The sequence below is a fragment of the Triturus cristatus genome, chromosome 9 (assembly GCF_964204655.1).
Source record: "Triturus cristatus chromosome 9, aTriCri1.1, whole genome shotgun sequence".
Taxonomy (NCBI): Eukaryota; Metazoa; Chordata; class Amphibia; order Caudata; family Salamandridae; genus Triturus; species Triturus cristatus.
Window position 1 is genome coordinate 1,185,603,993 of NC_140592.1, and position 26,591 is coordinate 1,185,630,583.

Here is a 26,591-nt window from a genome sequence, read left to right on the forward strand (position 1 = left end):
ACAAAGGCGAAAGCGTGGCAGACATCGCTTCACCCCACCCTGGAAGCCACTGCTAGACGTACGGCTTCCTTACTGCTCTCAGTCACATTTTAGTAACGGTAGCGTGCTTCCTCATTACTGATTGGAGTAGAGAACGTGGCTTGGGACGCATGCGTTCCACATGAGGCATATGTTTAATAAGTAATAAGCCTGACTATCAATCGCTCTCAGACACCCCTGCTCTCCTAGATAAAAAACACATGCGACGAACATTTAGGAATACACAGAGAATGCTTACTCGAGGTCCAGCAACTCAGACTTTTTGGCAGCTATTTACAACTCTCGAACTTCCTCTTGATGGCGGACTTGGCCTGCGTCACAGGTTAGTGTATCAAGACACAAATCCACGCGGACTGCGCCTGCGTCACAGGTTAGAGTACCAAGACACAAATTCGAAACAAGGACGACTGGCTTGGAAAATAAACTTAAAACAAATTCAACTAATGCCCATTGGAGCCTATTACTAATCCAGCCCTTAAAACCTAAGAAAGTAAGTTTAAACAGAATATCGTCATTTCCTTTTGAATATGCTCCAACGTTTTTTGTTTTTTTGTTTTTTTGATATGCTGAGATGTTGTGTTGAGTACCATTATTCCGATTTAAATTATATTTGTAGTGAAGTCGGCTCCCGTTGCCCACGAGTCTTGTTTGGATGTTAAATTGCTTGCCAATGTATGCTGTCATCAGAGCAGATGAAAGTTTTGGGCTTTAAACGCCGAGCTATACAATAGTTTGAACTAATTTATAAGTGACGCTCAGTAAAACAAGATGTCAATGTGAACCCCAAACAGTTCATTTAAAAAAAGAGTTCTCTCAATCAGCACAATAGCAATTCACAGGTAAGTATACTTTACTTGGCCAATGTGCCCGACCAAAAAAACTGAAGTGAGGTATCGGCTTTTGAACCAATTAGAAAGCAGCAGGTGGCATTACATGCCGTATAGCAACTACAACAGGTCTTGCAGGCAAAAAATGACAAAATTAAAAAGTATGAAAATGATCAAATAAAAGGGCCACATTACTCCAAATAACCTGTCTTTTCCTACTGCATAACTTAGTTACCTGTGCCACATAATTCCAGTGACAATGGTTATGGATAAAGACGTTTCTGGGCAAACCCGTCCCTTTTGTCTTTCCATCATTGCTACTCAAGGAAGGCCGATGAGAGACATATGTTCAAAATCTTCACACTTCACTGTGCCCATGTTCTAGATAATCCTGCTTGGAGACAGCATCATCACTACCTGCTAAGAGCACCATTACCTTGAACAAGAGCTGTGTGTGCACTGCAGCAAGAAAATTACATCTGAAAGGAAACCAGTTCTACACTTTAAACAGGGGAATGATAACATTCCCTGTCTGGAAAATGAGGATAAAGACGTAATCTAAACTGCCCTACTTTGTTCCAGTTCCAAGTTCTTCTTGACCAAGGAAGGAAATTAACTTCAGAGTATTTGAAGACCTGGTGAGATCCAGGGGTGGGGTTTGCATGATAGCCAGTAACCCAAAGCGAAAGGAACATCTGCTCAAGTCTGCACAACTTGCTGGAGAAACTGTAGACGTCTATCTAGTACCTAGGTGACTACCTGCCTGGTGACAGGATGTTCTTTTCAGAATAATGGGTTAAAGCATTCAAAAGTCATCTGGCAATTATGTAGCTGATATTTTCAGGCACAATGCACCTAATAACTGGATGAAGGTGGCTCTCATGGAAAAGCTTGATAACGGACCTAAGCATCAGGCAATTACCTGGGCGCTGGAGTGGCGTAGAATTCTGATTTGTGTGAGTGCAGTTGTACCCACTGCAGCAGGTCGAGGAGTTAGGATACGCTGTCTTCACAGTCACTCACATATATGGGCACCCACCTACACACTCCACCACCCCCTTCAACCATAGGGACCCTGTTAGACCTGGCATCCTTGGGGTGGGTCTCCCTTCCTCTTTTCGCTTCCTATCTTTTATGTTGGCTGGATTTAGATACTCTGGGCACCGTGCCACTGTTAATCAGTGCCACAGCGCGAATGCTCCCCGTGTAAAGATGACTGTATGAATTAGGATAACCATAATGCCTAGGTCTGTGTAGCATGTTCTAATAGCGAGTTACCCTCCATTTCACTGTTACTATCGTGAAGCTATCCGTTCTCATAGGCCAGAATGGGCAGGTTGACGATTATCTTCTATAATCCTATCTGACCCCCAGAACCTGATAGGAATTTCGAGTTTGATATGTTTATGCTCAGGACATTGAAGATACACCTTTTAGTAAGAAGCATTTATATATCCCATGTTCGAAAATAGCTCTTCTGGAAACGCGGTATTTTTTTGCCTGAGCTTTCCTGTAGACTTTGCTAGTATGTGTATTGGACGTCTGGTTTTGGAGCAGCGGGGCCAGCTGGGTCAGACCTGGCTGGAGAGAGAGATCGGTATTCAGAGCATGGGGAGGGGTGACTCTTTGATCTGAGCAAGGCCATGCCTGGCAAGGTGAATGATGGCTCCACCCACCCACTGGGCATCTGATAGCAGACCCCCGCATTCTGGAAGGGCAGGATGTCGTCTCGTATACCAAGTGCTCCCCGACCTCACTGAACTGGTTCTGACTGGATTTAGTGATTTGTGGCTTTAGAGAACAAAGACTTTTTAGGTATAAAACGCTGCGCTGGAACCTTGTCCAAGTGTGTTCATTCTGGATGTCAAGACGAAACTCTGTCCTAGTGAACAGAGGAAAGGACTTTTGACACTTTCACCAAGCTTGCTGAAGAAACTACCCGAGGGCTTGAATCGAGAGCGCCTCCTGCCGAAGTCTCAGGGACATTAGACTTCACCCCATCAGCTGTCGGAATTCCTGTGCGAGGAATTCTGCTTGTAGGTGAGGCCTCTCTCGAGCAATCCGGAGCCTCTAGGTCTACTGTGAGGAACGCGGACTGGGAATCTTAGCTGAATCTGTGTGGGCCGCTGCAGCTAAGACAGAGCTGTAACCGCTGAGAGCCCGCCTGAATTTGAACCTTCGGAAACTTTGCTGAATCTATGTGGGCTGCTGCAGCTAAGAGAGAGCTGTAGCTGCTGAGTGACCACCCTTGTGCCAGCCTGGTTGAGACCATCCTTCGTCCTGTGGGCCGCCTCAGCTAAGAGAGAGCTGCTGCCGCTGAGTGCCCGCACCTTTGCCAACTTTGCATCATCGTGATTCGTCCTGTGGGCCACCGCAGCTAAGAGAGAGCTGCTGCCGCTGAGCGTCTGCATCTTTGCCAACTTTGCATCATCGTGATTTGACCAGTGCGCCGTCGCAGCTAAGGGAGAGCTGCCGCCGCTGTGTGCCCGCATCTTGTTCACTATTGTTGAGGATTGTCACTATCGTCTCGTGGGCTGCCGCAGCTAAGAGAGAGCTGCTGCCGCTGTGAGTCCACCACGGAGCTACAAGACGAGAGTCATGGCCACCACCAGCCCGGGCCACCGCAGCCATGTGCTGCTGCCGCTGAAAGCCCGCCTGTCCCCGAGTGCCTAAATGATTGTGGGTGCACGCTGTGGACCACTGCAGCCAAGACTTGTGGTCGCTGGGTGTCCGCCTGTCACCGTCTCCGCTTCTTCGAGAAGCTGTGTGCTGTGTCCCCTTTCAACGGCAGGTATCTGGTGCGCAACGGGTCGCGTAGGCCCCGACCTTGTACTCAGTCAGTGTCACGTCTGATGAATAAGTTATTGTCTTTTTGAGTCCCTACTGATTTACGTGCATTGTAGCTTGTTAAAACGCTTTGAGAGTCTTGAGTTAAACCTTAGATAAAGATATTATTTTTCTATACCTACTTGAGTTGTGTCCTTTTGTGGTGTCGTTACTGCCTTATTGTGAATGGTCATAAATGCTTCACACACTGCCTCTGAAATAGGCCTAACTGCTTGTGCTACGTTACCACAGGGTTGAGCAGGGGTTGTCAAAGGGGGTAGCCCACTTGCCCTGACTTAGGAAAAAGGGTCCCTATTTGGACAGTGGCGCCAGCCATTGCCAACTAGAGGCCCCCATTTCTAACAGACCCTTAACATCACCATCAGTTGTGAGCTTCCCAAAAGGTGTGACTACATTTCCGGGCAAGCAAGCCTGACCTGGCCCCAAGTGACTCCTCCTCCTGCCCAGGTGTTCCTCGTGTAAAAGCCCTCAAATTTTCCAGGTCTATGTACGAGTAGGTTATCAAGTCCAGGATACTTCTTTGCATTAAGACTGGTAGCACAGGTTCCATACTGGGATCTAAAAAACTACAAATTCCATAATGCAAATAAAATATACTGGTCTGAATAAACAACTCGGGCAAGGAACTGGGGATCTTCAGAACTCTGGGAGCTGACGGCCATGCTAAAAGCGTACTTCATCTGACCGCAGCACTAAACACACCCCTCATACAACCACGAACCAACATGCGTCCCCCATGTGAACGCCACCTTCAATGTGCTTATTGTGAGACACACAAATCCACGCTTCACGATTATTTACCTACTGGAATGAGCTCCTACGATGGGATGTATGACGTTACAACGCATGCTGTTACAACGCATGCTGATACAACAAAAGTTTTACAACGCGAGTGCATTGACAACGCAGGACATTACAACGCAAGTCTTTACATCGACTTGCACTAGATGGCGTGCTAACATTAAAAAAGTGTAATTTACTATTCCAACTCCAGTCCACGTAGCAGTAGGGAAGGTGTTGGGATAGTAAACTACACTATTTTTAATGTTAGCACGCCATCTAGTGCAAGTCGATGTAAAGACTTGCGTTGTAATGTTCTGCGTTGTCAATGCACTCGCGTTGTAACAGTTTTGTTGTAATGGTAGTGCGTTGTAAAAGTTGCGTTGTAAAGGTTGTTCCCCCCTACGATGAAGACTTTCAACTCGGCCAGATGGAAGCTGTTACTCAACTGAGTGCAGAGAGGAAAGAAAGGAGTGGACTAGGGCACTGAAGCGTCGTGTGTTACAGAGACATTTCAGTGGCCATATTGGAATGCTGCTGAATACCATTTTAAACCACAAGATCCTACTGCGAAGTCATTTACTGTGGTGTCAAAGGATTCTTCAGCTTTTGATGATTAAAGTGTAAATTAACAAACATTTGCAATGCAATAGGACTCTCATTTATTGCATTGCATCACAGACACTGGGAGGGAGGGGGAGAAGGCAGGACATAGGTGGGGGAGGGGGATTGCACGGATGACGGGAGTGCGGGGGGGTGGAGGGGGTAAGGCACGGACAACGGGAGTGCCGGGGGAGGAGGAGAAGGCACGGACAACGGGAGTGCGGGTGGGGGAAGGGGGGAGAAGGGGCGAGAAGGCACTGACAACTGAAGTGCTGGCAGGGTGAGGGGGTGAGAAGGCACGGACAATGGGAGGGAGTGGGGAGTAGAGACGGCAGTAGGAGAACCTCATTAAAGAAAATAGTGCTCACCGTCTAAATAACACGTACCATGCAACACTCGAAGTAAAGGCGCCAGTAGCCATGGGAGGATACAAATGACGACATGGATGTAAGAAGGATGGACTAACAAACCTATAATAGAATCCCAAGGCAGCATTTACGAAGGACAAAGACACAAGCCAATGAAAATATGGGCGGCGGAGTGGACGGAGCTTCCCTCACGTACTGAACTACCACAGATCTTCCCTAGAGCAGCGCTTGCGTGCTGACTCTAGGCTCAACCTATAGAAGGGTCCAAGCTGCATTGCACTTTAAAAGAGATCCTAATACTATGTTATGGTATGTGTATTTGTAAAGTGCACTATCAGTCAGGACTTCAGCTTCTTGTGGAATTCAAAAAGAGAGGACGAGGCTCTGATGCGGAGTGGGAGGCCATACAGCACTTTAGGAGCAATGTAGAACACTTGTCCTCCTGATCTGGTTCTGTGTATGCATGGGATGTGTGTGAGTAGGATTCCTATTGAGTGGAGGTGTCTAGATTGTTGGTGGAAGGAGATATGACTGTTCAGGTAGGTGGGACCTAAGTTGTATAGTGTCTTTAATATGTGTGTGAGGAGATTGAAATGAGCTTGTTAGTGTATCAGGAGCCAGTGGAGCTCCCTGAGGTGTGATGTGATGTAATGTGATGTGAGTTCTGTGTGGGAGCTAGAGGGTGGGTCTGGCTGATGAGTTCTGGATCGTTTATAGTCTTCCAGTGAGTTGCTTGGGGATCCTGACATAGAGGGTGTTCCCGTAGTCCAACTTGCTGGTGGCTAGGGTGTGAGTGACAGTTTTTCTAGTGTTGAATATGTGGAAGAGTTACACAACTTTCAAAACACGATATCGCCAAAAGGAAACAAAATGCAGTGCTTGCAGCAAGTGAGTGGTGATTGTGGGGTAGATTTTGAAGTATAGGAGATAAAAGAATGAATGTGCAGGAGAGAGTGAATAAACAATGCTGAAGAGGAAAGAGATGATGTGTGAGTTATGCATATTGAAGATTTCAGAAAGATATAGAGTAAAGGGTGTAAGTGTCTATCAGTGAGAGATTGCAAAGAAATGTTGTGTAAAGTGCAGAAATTTTGAGTTCACATTATCACAAACAAATCAGTCTTACTCCTTTATTTGATAAAGCTAAAAAGCATTTGCAAAGCCAATAGGTCTGGCTTGTTTTAGGTATAGATCTATTGCTGTGTTATGTGTGGATGTAGTAACAGAAAACTCCCATAGGTACCCAAATACTGGTAGCTGTGTACCTCTTCTCAACTCTTTCACACATGCACATAGGATCAGGGAGACATGTTCAAATACTCCCTCCAGATACTGATGGTGAGAAAGAACATTTGTGGTACACCACATACTCTATTGTATGGTATTGTCTTCTCAGGAACCTGGTGTGATTTCAGTCTCTCAGGTTTCTAGAGTGATGTTTCAGTCTGAAGAATGGCCCTTTGGATTACAATCTGATGCTGCTTCTTCCGTGTAATGTCAACGCTGGATGTCAGGTTTTAGGATTGTAGCATTCTGCTGCCCAATTCCTATGGTGTCAAAGTATGTCATCCTAATTTAGCAGTGATATCATATATACTACTACTAATAAATTGAAATGTGAGTGTTAGAGAGATAACCTATTTTTGGTGAGAAATAGTCTCATCATTTTTGCAGGCCATTTGCTGTATCATTTCATGTGGGATAGTCTAAAGATTTGTATCTGGATAAGTCCTCCCTAAGAATTTCCTAGCTTGCACAGCTCATGCAGTATAACGCAAGGGAATAGCTATATCACAGAAGATGTAACACACAATGCAGTTTTATAAAGCTGAACAAATGTTAATAAACAAACATGTGAGAACATGCTTGGTTGGCCTAAACTAGAATCCCAGGTAACTATTGGAGCCGTGGTTGGTTTCTTGGGGCACATAGACTTTGCTGCAGTAAACAGAGACCTTACACTGTTGCACGTAGATGAAGAAAATTAGAAGGAACATTATCTGTGGAAAACGTTTCCAACAGGGCAAAGATTGTATGTAGTAGATATTATGGGTCATATTACTACGAAGTGGCGGAGCATGGCATTAGGCTCTTTGGCTTAACACCGTGCTCCAACACTTCTGAAAGGCAGGGCTGCACCATATTTACAACAATATGGTGCAGCCCTGCATTTCCCCCTGCTCTGGCACTAAATTTAGCAGCCTAGTGCCAACGAAGGCACCCTTGCACTATAGCGCAGGGGTGTCTGCGTCGAGGGGAAGATTGTTTATGTGCAGGTAGGGTCACCGTCCTGCAAATAAACAATCTGTAGATGATGTTTGTAAGCTTACTGCAGCACACATGGAAGTTGCAAAACATCATTTTTTTATTTTCAATGATTTTTTATGTGCAGGAAGGGACACCTTCCTGCACATAAATGATCAATGGCCTTTTGCTGTTTCTATGAGTGCTACACAATGCAGCACACATAGAAACAGCAAAAACAAGGAGAAATGAAGAAATGAAACATTTCTCCTTGTTGCGCCTGTTTTAGACCAGGTTTTCTCTGGTCTTAATTTTGGTGCTGCCCCATATTTAAGCTGCCCTTGTAAATATGGGGCAGTGTTAAAATCATTGGGTGCTGCAGTGGTATGCCCACCACAACACCCACTGTCCACCCCATCACACTTAGTATAGCTTGAAAGGTGGCCTTATTCACAAGGCAGCTTTAAGCCACATTAAGTGGCTTAACGCTGCCTTGTGAATAAGGCAAAGACCCTATCGCAACTACAACGTCCTGAAAAGTGACGTTGTGGTGGCAATAGGGGCTTGTAAATATGTCCTTGAGTTTTGCAAGCAGCTTTGAGTTGTTAGACAGAATCATCTCAGCATGACAGTTTCTACATAACGTACTAACCTATGTACATTTGCTTGTTTTGCTTAAGAAGATGGGCTATCTGTAAAGATTTCACCACAATATAAAGGCTGCAGGCAGTATGACCTTTAGCACCTTCAGACCTTGGTGGGCGAAAAGTGTCTTTTTTACAAGTGTTGCATAAAGTGTACACTGTTCTTAGTAGATACTTTTTACTGCTCTGTGGAATATTTCTCATGAGTTTCACTGTCTACAAACAGTGTGGTCTAGAGTAATCTCTCTCCAAAGAGTAAACACTGTTTAAAGTACTCACTTTTCTGCTCGTAACAACTACATTTCTAAGTGTAAGTTCATGACTGTGAGGGATTTGATACAGATAAACGCTGTCTGTAATAGGGTATTAATTTTGGAACAGACGTTCAGTATCTTGAGTAACTTGCCTTTCTTTTCAACAGTTGTATACATATTGAACACTGTGTGCTATGAGGAATTCCCATATATCTGTGGTTGATATATATATATTTTTAATAACTGTTTTTATTAAACAAGTACAGGAAGGGTTCAGTCATCGCTACAATTATTCATCTGTGGTTGATAGTTAATGTGAACTAGGCTTCCCGTGAAGTAAGTGTATGGTATAGGGTCAATGATGCACATAACACATGCTTGCTGCACCTAAGGGAGTTGTATCTGTGATGGCATTGATGATGCTACACATTATTCTGAGCTGTTTTGTACTTACTTTCAGGTTTCTAATACTATACTAGTTCATAGGATAATGCATACAAAAGAAGCTTGGATGATGTAATCAAAGATGTCATCAATGGGCGTGGCCAACCGGTGAGAAAGACGGCCGCTTCTTAGAGCGGCTCCGCTGCCTGGAACTTTTCCCCAAAAATATCGGCACATTAATCTGCCGCAATTGACCCCCACCTGAAAGACCGAATGTGGTGAGCGTTCAGGGAAGCGGGTAGACCGAACGATGCCCGCCAATGAAGCCATAGGAGCCGAGATCATCCCCGCAGCCTGCAGACATACAACAAGCCACAGCTACGAGTACGAGTGATGAAGCCGCAACAGCGTCCAACAAGTGGGCAGGGCTTCGGTGGGTGCACTCGGTGATCGCTGGACGGCTGAAGAAGATTCTGAGAGTGGACCACTCCATGCACAGGGGCCGTGGGGAAGACGGAGGACCAGCGACAGCAGTGGTGACATTCGAGGTGACAGTGGGCCAGGCGGCCAGTGATGGATTGGGCGCAGCAGTAGTACTGAACAGCGGTAAGGGTCCCGGAAGGCCGGGGAAAGACGGGTGCAGGTGTGACAGGAACCCAGAAAGGCAGCATTCGGCCCTTGGGAAGAGACCCCATCCCCAGCTAAAAAGAGACTGTGGCAGGATCAATTCAGTAGACAAGAGGAGGACGTCAGTGGTGCCAGACCCCATCCTGGCATTGCGAGGACTGCCGAAGGAGAGCGCATGTCGAAGGGTCAAGAGTAGAGAAGAGTGGGTGCCGGGGGGGTTTGAACAGTGAGCCAGTACATTGGTGAACCAACCCTCGGAGAGCTTGGGGGAAAATGGACTGACCGCGCAGGGATATTGCTTCCAGCGGCTGGCGGCAGGGAGTACCTGGGGCCCTGAAGTACACCCCCACTGCCCCGCAGCAAGACCGATCGAATGTGAGATGATGACAAGGGTCCACGGTATGAAGGGATCGCACCAAACCAATCTGGATAAATTCACCCTGCCAAAGGGCCAGAAGGGGATGGACCTTCCTGGAGAGCACCCGAAGACCACGCCAGCACAACAGGGAACGAGCAAAACCCTGTTTGTACAAGACATCATGGTTGCAATCCAGGGAGTGCGTACGGCCCTGGAGGGCTGCATAGAAAATGTGGGTGCGGAGGTAACGTTGATACGGGAGGATTTGCTCAATATGGGAGCTAGGCTACTAACAGTGGAAGATACCACTGAGACAGAAAAACCAAAGCCCTGCAGGAAAAAGTGGGGGAGCTCCAGGCCGTGATGATTAACTTGGAAGCGAAGCTGGTGGATTTTGAGGGAAGGTCAAGGAGGAACTACAGGCGCCCGAGAGAGCAGAAGGCCCATCCACTGACCTCTTTGTCGAGGAGCTCATTGTCAAACACCTACAACCTCTGGGCCTTTCAAAACTATTCACGGTGGAGAGAGTCCACTGGGTGCCAGGGGGAACCAAGACCTGGGGCCCCACCAAGACCGATTCTGGCCCATCTTCTCAACTATAGGGATCGGGACGTGATCCTCTAGATGGCCAGAATTGCCCAACAGGTCTCTTACGAAAACGCGAAGATATCCTCCTTCCCAAACTACACCCAGAAGGTACAAAGGCAGAGGCAAACATTTCTGGTGAAATACTAAATGATGTAGCCAGCGAAACTCCGGGTGGAAGAAGGGAACCATGTTTTTTTGATTCTCCAGAGGAAGCGTCGGCATGGTAGGAGGGCTGGCGGACAGCAGGGCGCTCCCCATCAAAACGTGACCAAGGAACAAGGCTCAGACTCTTGTCAAATTCAGGGAGAGAGAGAACTCGGAGAGACTAAACGGAGGAGAGACCAGCACAATGTGTGAGAGAGACTGAGCCTGAAGATGGGCTACTGGTGTGAGGTGGGACTGCCCGGATATACCGGCCAGGGGGGTGATTTCCCCCCCCCCCCTTGAGGCCAGGCTGCACCCGACTCTCATAGTCAATAGAAGGGATGAGGTAAAATTACTTTGGTTGAGAAAATGAACGTTAAGCAACACACCACACAAAGATAGACTTTTGACACAGTTTAGGTAAAAAGTAGGGTAGGCGAGAGCCACCTCAAATGTGTTCTGAGGGGGTTAGAGTCTGGGGAAACGGGGAGGTACACGGTCTCCTGACTTTGCAACTGGGGAGGGATGACAGGCGCTCCGCTGAGTTGGGGAGGCAGGCTGGATGGGTCCGCCTGGCAGGGTTGCGGGGTGGGGTGGGTGGTAGTTTTAAGGGATTCAGGAGGGAGAGGTGGGTTGTTTGACAAGCCGTTGGGTGAGTTCACAAGTGTTTTGATGAGACGCACTGTTAATCTAGGCACAAGGAAGAATCACCATGTATCAGCACCAGCACCAACAGTTCATTCCGCGAGATGCAATTTAGCTGGACCCACAGAGAGGAGAGCCCCTGTGACTCGTGCACACTATGATTCCCTTCAATACCCAAGATGGCCCATGAGGTGACACCGGAACTAAACTTGTTTATGTGGAATGTCAACGGCTTGGGGTACAAAATAAAAAGAGGCATAATATGGCAATTCGTCAAACGGCACTCACCGGATATAATCTTACTACAGGAAACCCACCTATTGGGCAATAAATGTAAGCCAATGGACAGGTGGGGAAATAAGATGGAAACTCATGCAGGAATCACGGCTAGCTCCAGGGGAACAGGGATACTCCTTAGGAAGTGACTCCCACTGATCATTGAAAGGACTTGGCCTGATAAATTGGGAATGTAGACGGGCCTCTCTGGGAAATGGAAAGGAGAAACAGATAACATACTTTTGATATATGTTCCTCCGTCCCTGGCAAGGTCGACTCTCCCGGACCTGGTAAGTTACTAATAGAATTCCCAACTGGCCACCTCATCATTGGCAGGGATTTTAATGCGATGTTAGACGATACACTTGATAGGCATCCCCGGAGAAAGTCACACGCAGGACAGACACAGCGAGCTTACTTCCTCTGAGCTCGGCCTCAACGACGTCTGGAGAACGCAGAACCCGAGGCAGAGAGAGTATACATTTCACTCTAGCGTACACAACAGTCATTCCAGGATAGACCTACTGATCACGCCCTCTGCCCAAATTCAGAGTTTCAGTGATATAAGGTATCTCCCACAGGAAATATCAGACCACTCCTCAGTCTGGGCCAGCTATTCGGTTGGCAAGCAAAGACCATGTTACACAATTGTCATGACAGCCATCTTCTTGAGAATTCCTGAAGTTAGGGTAGACCTAAGGAAAACAACTGAAAACTACTTTAAAGAAAATTTTAAAGAAAATGAGTCCTCAGTGACATCAAAATGACACTCTGAGAGGCCTATAAAGCTGTCATTAGGGGGCAAGCACTATCTTGCATGATAGGACAAAAGCAGGACAGACGTAAGGAGGTGGAGGAGGTGGAAAAGAGTATATTGGAATAAGAGCGATAAGCGGTATGCACAGACAGCGAGGACACAAAGCACTTACTGAGTCTAAAACAGCAAGAATATAGGGACTCGACAACCAACGCGGCGCGGGCAGCCCAGGATGAGACTAGATACTGCATGTATGAGCAAAGGAATAAAGATGGGAGACTTATAGACTGGCTCAATAAGCAAGAAAGAGCCAACAGATGGGTGACATCGATCCAATTGGAGGAAGGGGAGAGCCTCACGGACCCGCAGGATATAGCGGAGGAATTCGCCAACCACTATGCCAGGGTCTATTTATCCGACTCGTCCACTATGACTCAGGAGTCCCTAGAGCTAATTAAGGATAGACCCCTCCCCAATCAGGAGGACGTACAGGTTTTAGATGAAGGGCTAACCGCCGAGGAGCTGCAACAGGCCCTATGGAGTTTAAATCAGGGAAGGCATTGGGTCACAATGGGATTCCAGTTGAACTTTATAAATATACAGCCAAATAAACAGAGCCCCACCTACTGAGTCTTTATGAAGAGAGTCTAATAGCAGGTACATTACCCTTGGAACAGAGAATAGCCTCCATAGTAGTAATCCAGAAAGAAGGGAAACCCAGGGTCCAATGTGGGTCGTATCATCCCATCTCACTACTAAATGCTGAGGCAAAGATCCTGGCTAAACTCTTGGCACGCCGCCTAATCACCATCATGCCCAAGGTGATACACCCGGACCAATCGGGATTCAGGCCGGGCTGAAACACAGCCCTAAATCTCCATCGGCTCCAGGGGGTTATCGGTCAAGTAAACACAATACAGGAAGACACGGTTGTGCTATCCCTTGAAACCCGCATGGCCTTTGATATGATCGAGTGGCCCTTCTTATTAGCGGTGCTGGAAAATATGGGGGTGGTACCACCGTTTCGAGCATGGGTGCAGCTCTTATACACAGCGCCTCTGGCCCAGGTGAAGGTGAATGGGAGGGTGTCACATACATTCCAACTCCATCGTGGAACCCGGCAGGGCTGCCCCCTCTGGCCACTATTATTCGCCCTTTGCCCTTTGCCATTGGCGACCTGGATCAGGCGGGACCGCTGATTCGTGGACTGCGCTGGTCGGCCGATTGGGAAGATAGAATATTGCTGTATGCCGACGATATCCTTTTGTATGTGGCATAGCCCAAATATTCCATTCCCAGAATTCTCAATGCCTTTGCGACATACCGTCGGTTCTCCGGGTACGCGATCAATTGGTCAAAATCGATGGTGCTTATCCTACACGACAGGCTCCGAGAAGGCCAAACAAATGTGAGGCGCAGGTGGTGACAGAGGGGTTTCGCTACCTTGGAATTTTTGTCACAGCTAATCCAAAACTGTTTTTGGCTAAAAATCTGCACCCTCCGCTAGTTCGACTAAAGGAGGATGTGCAGCTCTGGAGAACGCTCCCTCTCTCCCTATTGGGTAGGTGTACTGCTCGATCTTTCCGGCCTTATTGTGTTGTAGAGCGATTGATGTGACTTCAGTCTCTTTCCATTCAAGTCTAGGGGTTAGAGTAGTGTATAGAGCCTAGTTATTAGGCACTTCGACATGATCCTGTGTTTTGTATAATAGACTGAAGTCAAGGGTGGAATGTACTGCTCGATCTTTCCGGCCTTATTGTGTTGTACTGCTATTGATGTGACTTCAGTCTCTTTCCATTCAAGTCTAGGGGTTAGAGTAGTGTATAGAGCCTAGTTATTAGGCACTTCGACATGATCCTGTGTTCTTCCCCATAGATCAGGGTTTGCATACATATCCTAGGGGATAGATTCGTTAGCATTAGGGGTAATCTGTTCTGTAGTAAGGGTATTTCATGGAGCTGAATTCAGGCCTGGTAGGCCTTAAATGGGAGAGATATTATTCTTCCACCGATGTTAGTCCTGTTTAATGAATGTATAATAGACTGAAGTCAAGGGTGGAATGTACTGCTCGATTTCCCCGGCCTTTTCGTGTTAAGGGGGGCCTAATGTGACTTCAGTCTCTTTCCATTCAAGTCTAAGGGTTAGAGTAGTGTATAGAGCCTATTTATTAGGCACTTCAACATGATCCTGTGTTCTTCCCCATAGATCAGGGTTTGCATACATATCCTAGGGGATAGATTCGTTAGCATTAGGGGTAATCTGTTCTGTAGTGAGGGTATCTAATGGAGCTGTGCTGCATTCAGGCCTGGTAGGCCTTAAACGGGAGAGACTCCATCTTTCCTCCTGCTCTGGCAGCTTGGGAAGTTTCTAGGTCATAGGCAGTGTTTTAGTTAGGAGGTGTTATTCGCTTGGAGAGAACCGGTTCAGGCCGGCCCTTATCGAAGGATTGTATTCTCCTTCATGCCGAAGACACTACATCAGGCCGGCCGGCTGGGAACGTGTCCTTGGCACGGGGAGGTACAGGAATTTGGTGGGCGGCAGGTTTCGAGCTGGAAATTTCCATGAGAGAATGCACATCTATATTAGTGAAAGTCTGAGGCAGACACTTGCACTTGCTTCTAGACCATAGGCGGCATCTGGCCGTTAGCAGAAAAGCTACTACTTATTCCAGGGAAGACAGATGACGAACTTGAATCTAAAGAGGAGAGAGTAGCCGATGAGGAAGAGGTTCCAGTGACTCGGAGAGGGAGAAGGGAGTAGATCCACGACTGCGGAGGTGTGACTTCCAGGCGAAGCCGAGGCACAGAGGGAGAAGGGAACCTAGATGACCATTGAGCACAGGCTACATACAACTCAGGTGATGTCGACCCCTTTTTCTTTGAAGTGTATAACCTAACCTTTCACTTTCCTTGCAGGTTATATATATATGATGTATTCTGCGAATGTGCATGTGGCATTTAAATAAAGTATTTAGCTTGTCGTGAGTTAGCATGTGTTGTGTATTTTTGTATAGGAGGATAGCCTATTCTTTTAGTCAGAGTTAACTCAACATGAACAGAGGTTAATCCTGGTCAGGTAAGTGGTAACTGGATGAGGGGGAAACGAGCCCCTCGAACTAGAGAACAGGTTGTGCTCAACTAATAGTCTTTGTGTGATCTGATATATAGTAATCCCGATTCCCCTGTCATGTACTACGGTAATAATAGGATGAGCTCGTGCTAAGGCTGCCGTCTGGTAGGAGATTCTGGGTCTGACTGAGGCCGCGAGACTATGTGTGTTGCTGCCGTCTGGGTAGGAGATTCTGGGTCTGACTGAGGCCGCGAGACTGTGTGTGTTGCTGCCGTCTGGGTAGGAGATTCTGGGTCTGACTGAGGCCGCGAGACTGTGTGTGTTGCTGCCGTCTGGGTAGGAGATTCTGGGTCTGACTGAGGCCGCGAGACTATGTGTGTTGCTGCCGGCTGGGTAGGAGATTCTGGGTCTGACTGAGGCCGCGAGACTGTGTGTGTTGCTGCCGTCTGGGTAGGAGATTCTGGGTCTGACTGAGGCCGCGAGACTATGTGTGTTGCTGCCGTCTGGTAGGAGATTCTGGGTCTGCCTGAGGCCGCGAGACTATGTGTGTTGCTGCCGTCTGGTAGGAGATTCTGGGTCTGCCTGAGGCCGCGAGACTATGTGTGTTGCTGCCGTCTGGTAGGAGATTCTGGGTCTGCCTGAGGCCGCGAGACTATGTGTGTTGCTGCCGTCTGGTAGGAGATTCTGGGTCTGCCTGAGGCCGCGAGACTATGTGTGTTGCTGCCGTCTGGTAGGAGATTCTGGGTCTGCCTGAGGCCGCAAGACTATGTGTGTTGCTGCCGTCTGGTAGGAGATTCTGGGTCTGCCTGAGGCCGCGAGACTATGGGTGTTGCTGCCGTCTGGTAGGAGATTCTGGGTCTGCCTGAGGCCGCGAGACTATGTGTGTTGCTGCCGTCTGGTAGGAGATTCTGGGTCTGCCTGAGGCCGCGAGACTATGTGTGTTGCTGCCGTCTGGTAGGAGATTCTGGGTCTGCCTGAGGCCGCGAGACTATGTGTGTTGCTGCCGTCTGGTAGGAGATTCTGGGTCTGCCTGAGGCCGCGAGACTGTGATTGCTGAGATTGCGAGGCTGTGAGGTCTTGATATATATATATACAATAGGAATTCCCTGTCCTTAGGTGGTACATATATATGTGGTTATTTAGGTGTAAAAAGGCCCTAGGGAGGGGGTAACGTTCTGGTTTGGGTCAGAAGGGCTCTGTGGAGCGGGTTCTATCTGGAGGGAAAACCAAAGCAGAACAGTAGGGCTACCCTATTTAAAATGATGGCGCTACCGCGCTTCCTGTACGTCCTCCAAAATACACCCTTTCAGGTACCTGACGACTACTTCAAATCCATACAGGGTGGAATTAGGAAGCTACTGTGGGACGGCGGGTGCCAAGAATAGCTCTAAATAAGCTTACCAGGGGATGGTACAATGGAGGAATAGCCCTCCCTGATATCCAAAACTACTATCGAGCAGCGCATCTAATGTAAGTCAATCAATGGGCCCATTAGCCCATGACTGAACCTGCGTATCAAATGGACCGGCTAACGCTAGGCTCCAGGGGATACCTCAGGCCCTTTACACTCCCCAAGGCACTCCAATTGATGGGCCCCACAGCACTTACAGTCCAGACATGGCACACGCCATTGGGTGAGATGAGATGGAAAAATAGGATCACGCAGGAAACACCACTGTGGGAGTCCCACCTCCTGGATAATTTGAGGGTAAGACGGATTCGACAGGTGGGACCGGTTGGGCATCTCGACAGTAGGAGACGTGTGGAAGGGAGGGGGTATCAGACCATTCATAGATTCACAGAAAGACTACAACCTAGCCCCTACTGAAGCGTTCCGATACTTACAACTCCAACATGCCCTGCAGGCAGTTTTGCCAAAGAGGGAGTCCCTCCCAGAATCTTCTCCACTAGAGTGCAGGTTACTAGAAGAGCATATTCCAAAAAAAGCGATCTCGCTAACCTATTAGAAGGTAATAATCATGCACCAGACCAGTTGACTGAGGCAATAGCTTACCCTCGTGAAGTGGCCGTAAGAACTCGTTTCCGACTGGTGCAGCCTAAAATACTCCATAGGGCCTATATCTCATGCACAACATTGGTAAAGATGGGGAAACAAACACATGCTCTCTGTCACAGGGGTTGCGGACTGGAAGGGACCTTTTTCCATATATTGTGGGCTTTTCCAAAAATTCAAGTGTATTGTACAGCAATAATCCAGTGCTTAAACGAAGTGTATGAGAGTGAGTTGCTTGGGGCAGCAAAATGGTGTCTCATTAATGTTTGGGAGCCGACTGATCTCGGCAGCAGCGACCAAATAAGTGTAACCCTAGCACTGATGATTGGCAAAACAAATATAGCACAAGCATAGGGGGTGGACTCGATCCCCTCCTTGAAGGACTGGAAGAAAGATATGGACTGGTGTATGGTGGCGGAGAAGGTGGTCTATACCAACAGGGGATGCCCCCAATAATGGGGGAAGGTGTGGAATAAATGGAACAAATTCAGAGGTAACCCATATACGGCTCCAAGGTGACAGAGGAGGTAGGAGGTAGCACATGATGAAATCGACTAAGGGGGAACAAAAGATTTGACATCTCATGGGTGAAATGATAAGTTTGTTAAGAACGCCAAAAATGTGACCTGGAGAGGTGAAAAGATATTATTCTGTAACCATGGTGATGACGAATGTCTTGTTGTTTTTGAAATAAAAAGAATAAAAAAAAGAAAAAGATGTCATCAATGATGTCATTTGAGATGTCATCAGTGATGTCATAAATGATTTCATAGAACATGTCATAAGTGATGTAATATGTGAGATCATAAGCAGTGCATGGCGGAGGCACAAGTATTAGTTAGGTCTGCCAACTATAAGTGGTGAATTTCTTTTTTTTTTTAGTTCAAAACATTAATGTTATCCCTGATATGTTCACCTAACTATAATGCTACTTTAACATTTGTTTTTTCAGTACAAATACATATATTTTGATATATATATATATATATATATATATATATATATATATATATATATATATATATATACAGCTCACAAGGTCCCTTGCTCCCATCCGGAGAAAAAGGCAACAGCACTCGCGGTTTCAGTTTTTTAGGGCCAGTTTTATTCCTTAGCGCTTCACAGACGCGTTTCGGGGTTTCCCTTCGTCAGTGTGTTAACGATCTACAGAGCGCGGCGCCATTTTTATATACAAGTTTACATATTTCCGAAAGTTGCGAGCAAGGAAGGACTGGCACATCCCTGTGTATTTCTTGGGCGCCATCTTTGAATGTACAGGACGCAACATTAAACATACATTATTACATTCAGTTCAAATACATCAATGTCATTCGTATCGTTTAACAAATATTCTTTCGCATAAATATACATCCTTAATATTGCCATCCTGGACATTGTTGAAATAAATCTCGCCGTGGATCGGCATTTCGGCGGTTTCGCAGAACCGCCCATTGTCCCTCCTTTTACTCATTGATATAGCCGTGTATCGGCACGGAAAAAGACCCATCTAAATACATTTTCGTTTCTTTTGGCTAAATTCCCAAATGCACTATAAGCTCCTCTCCACTATTCATGCCATTAGGATTTTTTGTTTGCAAATCAATGATGTACCTAGACTCCAGTCTTCTCAACCTAAGCACTCTATCCCCTCCTCTGATGTGGGGTGGTACATAGTCTAACCCGAAGAATTGGAGTAGGTTCCTATCACTGTTGTGTTTTATGGCAAAGTGCCTTGCCACTGGGTAGCTCATATCTCTGTTGGTAATTGCACGCATGTGCTCTAGGATTCTTATTTTTACATTGTGTATGGTGCTACTGATGTATCCCCAGAATACATTGAAGAGAGTAAGCAAGATACCTAGGGAAAAACTAGAAGGGTACTAAACTATGAAATCCAGTGAATGAGAACACGCAAAACAATCAACAAATTCATAACATGCCATACCACTCATGTGGTTTACTGTTTGACGTGTCCGTGTAAGTTGAGATACATCGGTAGCACCATACACAATGTAAAAATAAGAATCCTAGAGCACATGCGTGCAATTACCAACAGAGATATGAGCTACCCAGTGGCAAGGCACCTTGTTGGTTCAGCTGCTGTGTTGAAAGTTTCATTTTTTGAACACGACTACAGCCCAAACCGCAGAATGGATTTTCACCAAATTTCGCATAAAGCTAGATGTTGCTCCAGAAAGCGTGCTTTTTGTGATTTGGGGTGAATCCGTTAAGTTGTTTCAAAGATATTTAAGTTTAAAAATAGATATCTGGGGACGCAAGTCCTTGCAGTGGACTTTCAGATCCTACTAAAATTTGATTGGCTGCCAACAGTTCAAGCATGAAGTGTTGGCAGCCATCTTGGGACTCAGCTTGAAGCAGACTCCCACCAAAAAAGTAAAAAGAAAAAGAAAAGGGGGCTGAGTAGGAATACCCTGACCTCCCAGATACGGTAGGGTAATTACACAAGGGGCCTGCTGGGGGGGTTAAAAGCAGGTTTTTTTTGCTGCAAATTCATGGGTGGATCTGTGGCAAAAAAAATATTTTTAAAAAACTGTGCAGGCTCCTGATCGTGTTTTTTATAAGAAGCCTCCAGGTGTGCCAAATCCCAGGGGCATGTTACGGTCAAGGAGGGGGGCTCATGGGACCCCCCCCCATAGGCTTTAGAATAGCCCAAGGGTCTGCCACCTCCCAGGTGCACTTAATTATACAAATGTAGGGTGGCCTGCATGGCCCCCACAGCCCCAGGGACTGCCACCTCCCGGGGCTTAAATAGGAATGAGTATGGGGGTGACACGTACACTCCCCACATCACCGAGGACCGCCACCTTCCCAGGGCTTTCATTTACTACAGTGCGGGGGGCTTTGAGGACCCCCCTCAGCCTCAGGGACCACCACCTCCCAAGGGAAAATAATTGAAAGAAATGCGGGAGCCCACGCGTCCCCTCCCACAGCCCCGGGGACAGCCACTTCCTCGGGGCAACTATAACAAAATAATGCAGGGGGTCTTTCGTGGACCCCCGGCCCTGCCACCTACCTGGGGCTAAATTAAACATTGAAGGGGGCTGCACCCCCCCTCCTGGAGCCCTAGTGGGCCCTAGTAATTGCCACCCCAGGGCTGGCTCCAGCGATGTCCTGGGGTGCCCACTCCCGGGACATTGCAGTTTGCTACGCCAAGCCATAGCAAAATCTGCTCTGCTTCGAGTAAGCAAGAGCATGTAAAATGCTTTTTCCTACTCGAAGCAGATCAGAATTGCTTTTGGACAGAGGGAGCTGCATGATAGCATCTCCCTCTGTCCAAAAGCAATGCCAACTCCTGCAGGAGGCGGGCAGCCGGCAGGGACTGCGGGGCACAGGAGGCTCGGCATGCTGTCCCGAACCGATGCATCTGGGTGCCCTGGGTGGGACCAGGACACCCACAGTAGATGCCGGGCCCTGAGGGATGGGGTCTCCAGGGCTGAAATAGACCAGGGAGGGGGACCACATGAACCCCTTCTTTCAATAAAAAAACAAAAATGGAAGTCCAGGCCCTGGGTGATGGGGAACACAGGGCTGAAATCTGACCTTGTAGGGGGACCGCGTTGCCCCTCCTCTCCTTTTCCTTATAAACTGGCCCCAGGGGATGGGGTCCCCAGGGCCAAAATCGGCCCAGGAAAAGGGAAATACACAGCCCTCTTCCCTAAAAAAAAGAAAGATTTGTTTTTAAAGCCCAGCAACTGGCCGGAGGCTCTGCTGCCCCTTTCTCCACAACTCTGCAAACTAGCCTCATGGGGTGATGCTGGTTGAGGGATGAAGTCCCATAGGATCCATAGGGTCCTTGGGGTTCAACAGGCTCTCCTGTTACCTCCAGTAAGTTCTCCACAGGAAGATTGCTGAGAGTTCTTTGGAGGCCATGCCCCATTTTAACACCACTCTGCAAGTGTGCATCCTGGCACACTACTGGTTTGGGAATGAATTCCACTTTACTCTTGAGGACCTCAGGACTAAAGTGAATTACTTTCCCCAACCAGTAGTGCATCAGGAGGCGCGTTTGCAGAGTAGTGCAGAAAATGGACGTGGCCTCTGACGACCTCTCAGCAATCCAGCTGTGTGGGTCTTACTGGAGGTAACAGGAGGGGTAGTTGGCTCCCAAGGACCCTCAAGAGCCAAGGGTACTTCATCCCCCAAATAGTAGTTCACCTGGAGGCGCATTTGCAGAGTGGTGGAGAAAGGGGTGTGGCCACCAAAAAGCTCTCAGCAAACCCACTGTGTGGGACTTACTGAAGGTAACAGGAGGTGTAGTTGGCCCCCACAGACCGTCAATAGCCAAGGGGACTTCATCTCCCTACTAGTAGTGTACCAAGAGGGCTGTTTGCAGAGTGGTGGAGAAAGGGGGCATCGCCTTCTACAACCTCTCAGCAATCCTGCTGTGTGGAACATACTGGAGGTACTTACTGGTTGGGGGATGCAGTCCACTTCATTCCTGAGGGACCTTGGAGGCCCAGATGCCCTCCTGGTACCTCCTGTAAGTTGTACACAGTGGGATTCCCGAGAGCTGGTTGGATGCCCATCCCCCTTTCTCCACCACTCTGCAAACAGGACTACTACTTTAACCCCTTCGGTGCTGGTTTATTTCTCCCGCTGTGCGGGAGAAATAAATGGCTTTTGCGATTACGACGGCTCCCAGCCGTCGTGCGCACACGCCCACCGTAATGCACGACGGCTAGGAGCCGTCGTCCGCATACAAGGGGTTAAAAAAATCGAGATTTAGTGAAAAAAACAGTAGTTACAGGGACGTTATAGTTAGTAATTAGTATTTAAATAACCTTAGAAATTCACTGAAAAAAAACAAAGGTTACAGGGACAGTATAGTGCGGAAATCGAATAAAAAAAAATAGAAATTCAATTAAAAAACCAAAGGTTACAGGGATGTTATAGTTAGGCTCAGGTTTCACTAGTACAAAACCAGTGAAATTCAGCAGTTATAGCTGAGCTAACTATAACTCACAACCCTCGCAATGCACTTATAACCTCACATATTACATCACTAATGACATGGTCAGTGACATTACTGGTGACATCACTGATGACATCTCAGATGACATCACTGATTACATCATCCACAGAATCACTGACACACCCACTCAGACCCCATAGAACCTTTCATACACCCACTCTCACTTCCACACAACCATTCACAAACCCATTCACGGACTCATATCAGTACTTCCACACCCACTTACTGATTCATAGATCTACACACACATGCACTTACTCACCTATACAGCCACTCATACACCCACTTGTCACTAATGCAGACACTGACATATCTACTCATACACCCATACAGCCACTCACACACTGAGTCAGTCACCATAGAGCTACTCACATGCCTAGTCACTCACCCATACAATCATTCACACAGCCACTTACTCACCCATACAGATACACACATACTCACTCACTTACTCATACAGCTACTAACACATACTCACTCATCTATACAGTCACTGACACAAGCACACACTCACTTATACAGTCACTGTCATATTCACTCACTCACCCATATAGTCACTCATATACCCCAACACTCACTCATACTGCCTTTCACATACCTAGTTACTCATCAATGTACCACTGACACATCCACTTACTCACCCACATAGCCATACACACACTGACTCACCCATTCAGCCCCTCACACATGCACTCACTAACTCATACAGACACTGACTGACCCATTCACTTATCCATACAGGCAGTCACACACACCCTCACACAGACACTCAGACAATCATACATTTACTCAGACAACCAACCACTCACCAATACATCCACTCACGTACCTACTCACACACCCATATAGCCACTAAGACGCCAACTGATAGACTGATGCAGACATTAATACAACCAGTCACTCACCCATACATTCCCAGATACACCAAATCACTCACATATACAGTCAGTCATGCACCCATTGAATCATTCATACAGGCACTCGTACACCCACTGATTTACCAATACACCTTGGTATATATATTTAACACTCCTAAACTTTTTAAAAACACTCACAGTCACTGGATGATGTCATCAGTGATGGCACTGACCATGCCATGAGTGATGTATTATGTGAGGTCATACGCAGTGCATTTCAGGGGTATGAGTTATAGTTAGCTCAGCTAACTATGACTGCAGAATTTCACTGGTTTTGTATGAGTGAAACCTGAGCCTAACTATAATACCTCTGTAACCTTTGGCTTTTCAATTAATTTCTACGTTTTTTTTATTCCATTTCTGAACTATAACATCCCTGTAACCTTTGTTTTTTTCATTGAGCTTCTAAGTTTTTTAAATGCTAATTCCAACCTATAACGTCCCTGTAACCTTTGTTTTTTTCAGTGAATATATATACATATAAATATATATGACAAAAAGTCTCCCACTCGGGCATTGTTTGACCTGCTTGATGGCTTTGGAGTATGGACTAAAGTCCTTTCAAATCTGTGTTGGTTAATTTAAATGATTAATTATTTCACAATACGTATAATTGTTTATGCCTCTAGTACCATAGAATATTTTAGTCTTCCAAGACTTTCCAAGATGGCACAGATGTGAATGTTTCACATCCATGCTCCTTTGTTTATTTTCATGATATTATGTGTGTTTAAATGTCCTTTATCCATCAAGAGAACAGTGTTTCTTGAAACACGTTGAGTCTGCCAAACTCTGAATTGGGCCATACGTATGGTTAGGGTGCTGCAAAGGGGACTAGAATGGGCAGAAGTTATGGGCTCAGCAGTGTTCTTATAGCTGCCTTCAGTATGAATACAATGCAGCTTTGTTTTAATGCTCAGGGATCACTACATTAGCTCTAATTTCCTTGTTTTCTAAATTGGACAGAATAACATTACTATATGTTTACACCATTTCAAAGGGGTCTGAGGAGGTTTAAATGTGACATTGAATACCATGTAAAACATAGAAAGAATATATATGCCTGTTTACTTATGTCCCTTCTCTTGTACCTTAAACTACCATCTTTGATGATAACTTTACTCCATTCCATGGTGCTTCCTTCCCTTCCTCTTCTACCTTGCACCAGTGTCACATTGATGTATCCCACTATGTATACAATTCTATCTCTGTCTATGCCACTTGTTCTGGTCTTGCTATCTTTCATTCTCTTCCTTCTTCACAGTCCTGCTTGACATCTTTCACTTCAACCACTACACACTCTTCCACCATCTTACCATCTTTAATTTCCTCTCTTCCCTGTGACTCCTCTTATACCTCTTCCAAATTCCACACACAACGTCTTCCATTCCTCTACCAATTTGACCCTCCACCCCAAACTATTCTACTAACCCCTGATCTTCAAAGAGCCTCAACATGGTTAATGCAGCTGAAAAGAGATAATCACTGTGTGTGTTCAAATGCTTTGTATAGTCTGCCATCTTCCTTTCAACCACGAGAGGCTTTACATTTTTTTCAAATCTGCCTTTCTCTTTCACAGACCTGGATGGCATGGTATTCCTTTTCCCAAAAGAATCAATCACTGACTATGTGATACTGCAGCCAGAACTGGGCAACCCGCTGAAGAGTTTCACCGTCTGCCTTCGTGCATTCACAGAGCTCTCTCGCACCATTGGACTTTTTTCTGTGAGCAGCTCCACTCAATTCGATAATCTCCTACTTTGGTATGATCCTGCTTCTGCTAGTCCATATTCTGTGTATATTGGTGGTCAACCAATGAGTTTCAAAGGCCTGGGAAATGCCCATGAGAGGAAGCATTTGTGTGGCACATGGGATTCCTCATCAGGGGTGACTCAATTCTGGTATAATGGAGAACCATTGGTCAGGCAAGTCATGAATAAAGGATACACCATTGAAGCCCCCATGAAAATTATAATTGGACAAGAACAAGATTCATTTGGAGGTTCATTTTATGCTAAACAGTCATTTGTGGGTGAGATGGGAGATGTGCATATGTGGGATTATGTTCTGCCTGCTGCAGACATACATCAGGCCTTCATTAACAACAAACACTTTAATGGTAATGTCATCAGTTGGAGGGCCCTGCGCTACGAGAAACACGGAGATGTCCTTGTGGAACCCATGCATCAGAGCATCTGTGAGAAACAGGCATGTAGCAGCATGCAGCCAGAATGTAAGTAAGATGGACAATTGCCCAGCAGCAAGCTAGCAAACAGAATACTAGAGTTTCTGCTTAGAATTTGCTGCATATTACAAAATATATGGCAAACATGCAAACGTACATTTTCAGTGGGTCTGTGCCTCAAGACCTGGCAGTTCAAATAAGCCTCCGCCTGGATACCCTATCGGTTGATTAGAGGTGCTTTATAAATCCTGATTAATTAATTGATTTATTGATGCTTAATTATCTCAGCAGATGTAAAGAGGTTGCCATTGCAATCAACCTCATCCTCCTCATGTTAGGCTCATTTTGCTGGACCCTCATAGAACATCCTAATACACCGCAGCTAGTTGGAAGGAAAACAACCAATCATTAGGAATTGTCTTAGGGTGATGGGATGATGCACTCATTGAGTAGCAGAAGGCCCAACATATTCTAAATGAGAGGTAACTGCAAAACCAGGACATTCATACATCTGTTAGCAGATATTATGAAAACAACCTGAGACTTTTTAACAGTTCAAGATGAGCATATCTCAGTGAGAGCCGTTGAGTGGAGAAAGCTGACACTCTCCTTCACCACATCTCTGTGACCTGACGTGAACGAAGCCTTATCAAGGAGTCATGGGAAGAAAAACAGTGGGTTGGGGCTCCAGTGCTTAATATCTAAAAACAAAAAAAATTCCAGGGCCCTCGTCAGGAGGACTCTGCAGCTTGCAACTCCCATTACCCCTGCCATCGCCATCAATGATGGCACCAACACAACTACTAACCATCACACTCCTACAAGTGTGACAATCCAGACTATTCCAGAACACTAAAGCTATAAGAATAGCTTGGGTGTCAGGGTATTAGACACTTTTTTACATATATTGAATTCACAAGCGACTGCTGTATTGCTCATCTCTAAATCAGGCCAACAGCCCCACCCTTGTCCAGTGATGTGGTCGGATCATTCTTTAATTCCGTTCCAGATTAATGGCTGCTTTAGAA

The 26,591-nt window shown here is 46.5% G+C and overlaps 1 protein-coding gene across 1 annotated transcript; it reads left to right on the forward strand.

The window, feature by feature from the left end:
- Positions 1 to 336: 336 nt before the first annotated feature.
- LOC146799594 (mucosal pentraxin-like) lies at positions 337 to 25,779 on the forward strand. The gene is made up of 2 exons (XM_085627898.1): positions 337 to 361; positions 24,958 to 25,779. Exons 1-2 carry the CDS (start codon positions 337 to 339, stop codon positions 25,617 to 25,619), a joined length of 687 nt encoding a protein of 228 aa, XP_085484024.1. The 3' UTR covers positions 25,620 to 25,779.
- Positions 25,780 to 26,591: the final 812 nt, after the last annotated feature.

Coding starts and splice junctions, on each gene's coding strand:
- LOC146799594 (XM_085627898.1), top strand. CDS start 337: ATGGCGGACTTGGCCTGCGTCACAG. Junction 362..24,957: donor GGACTTGGCCTGCGTCACAG/GTTAGTGTATCA, acceptor TCTCTTTCACAG/ACCTGGATGGCATGGTATTC.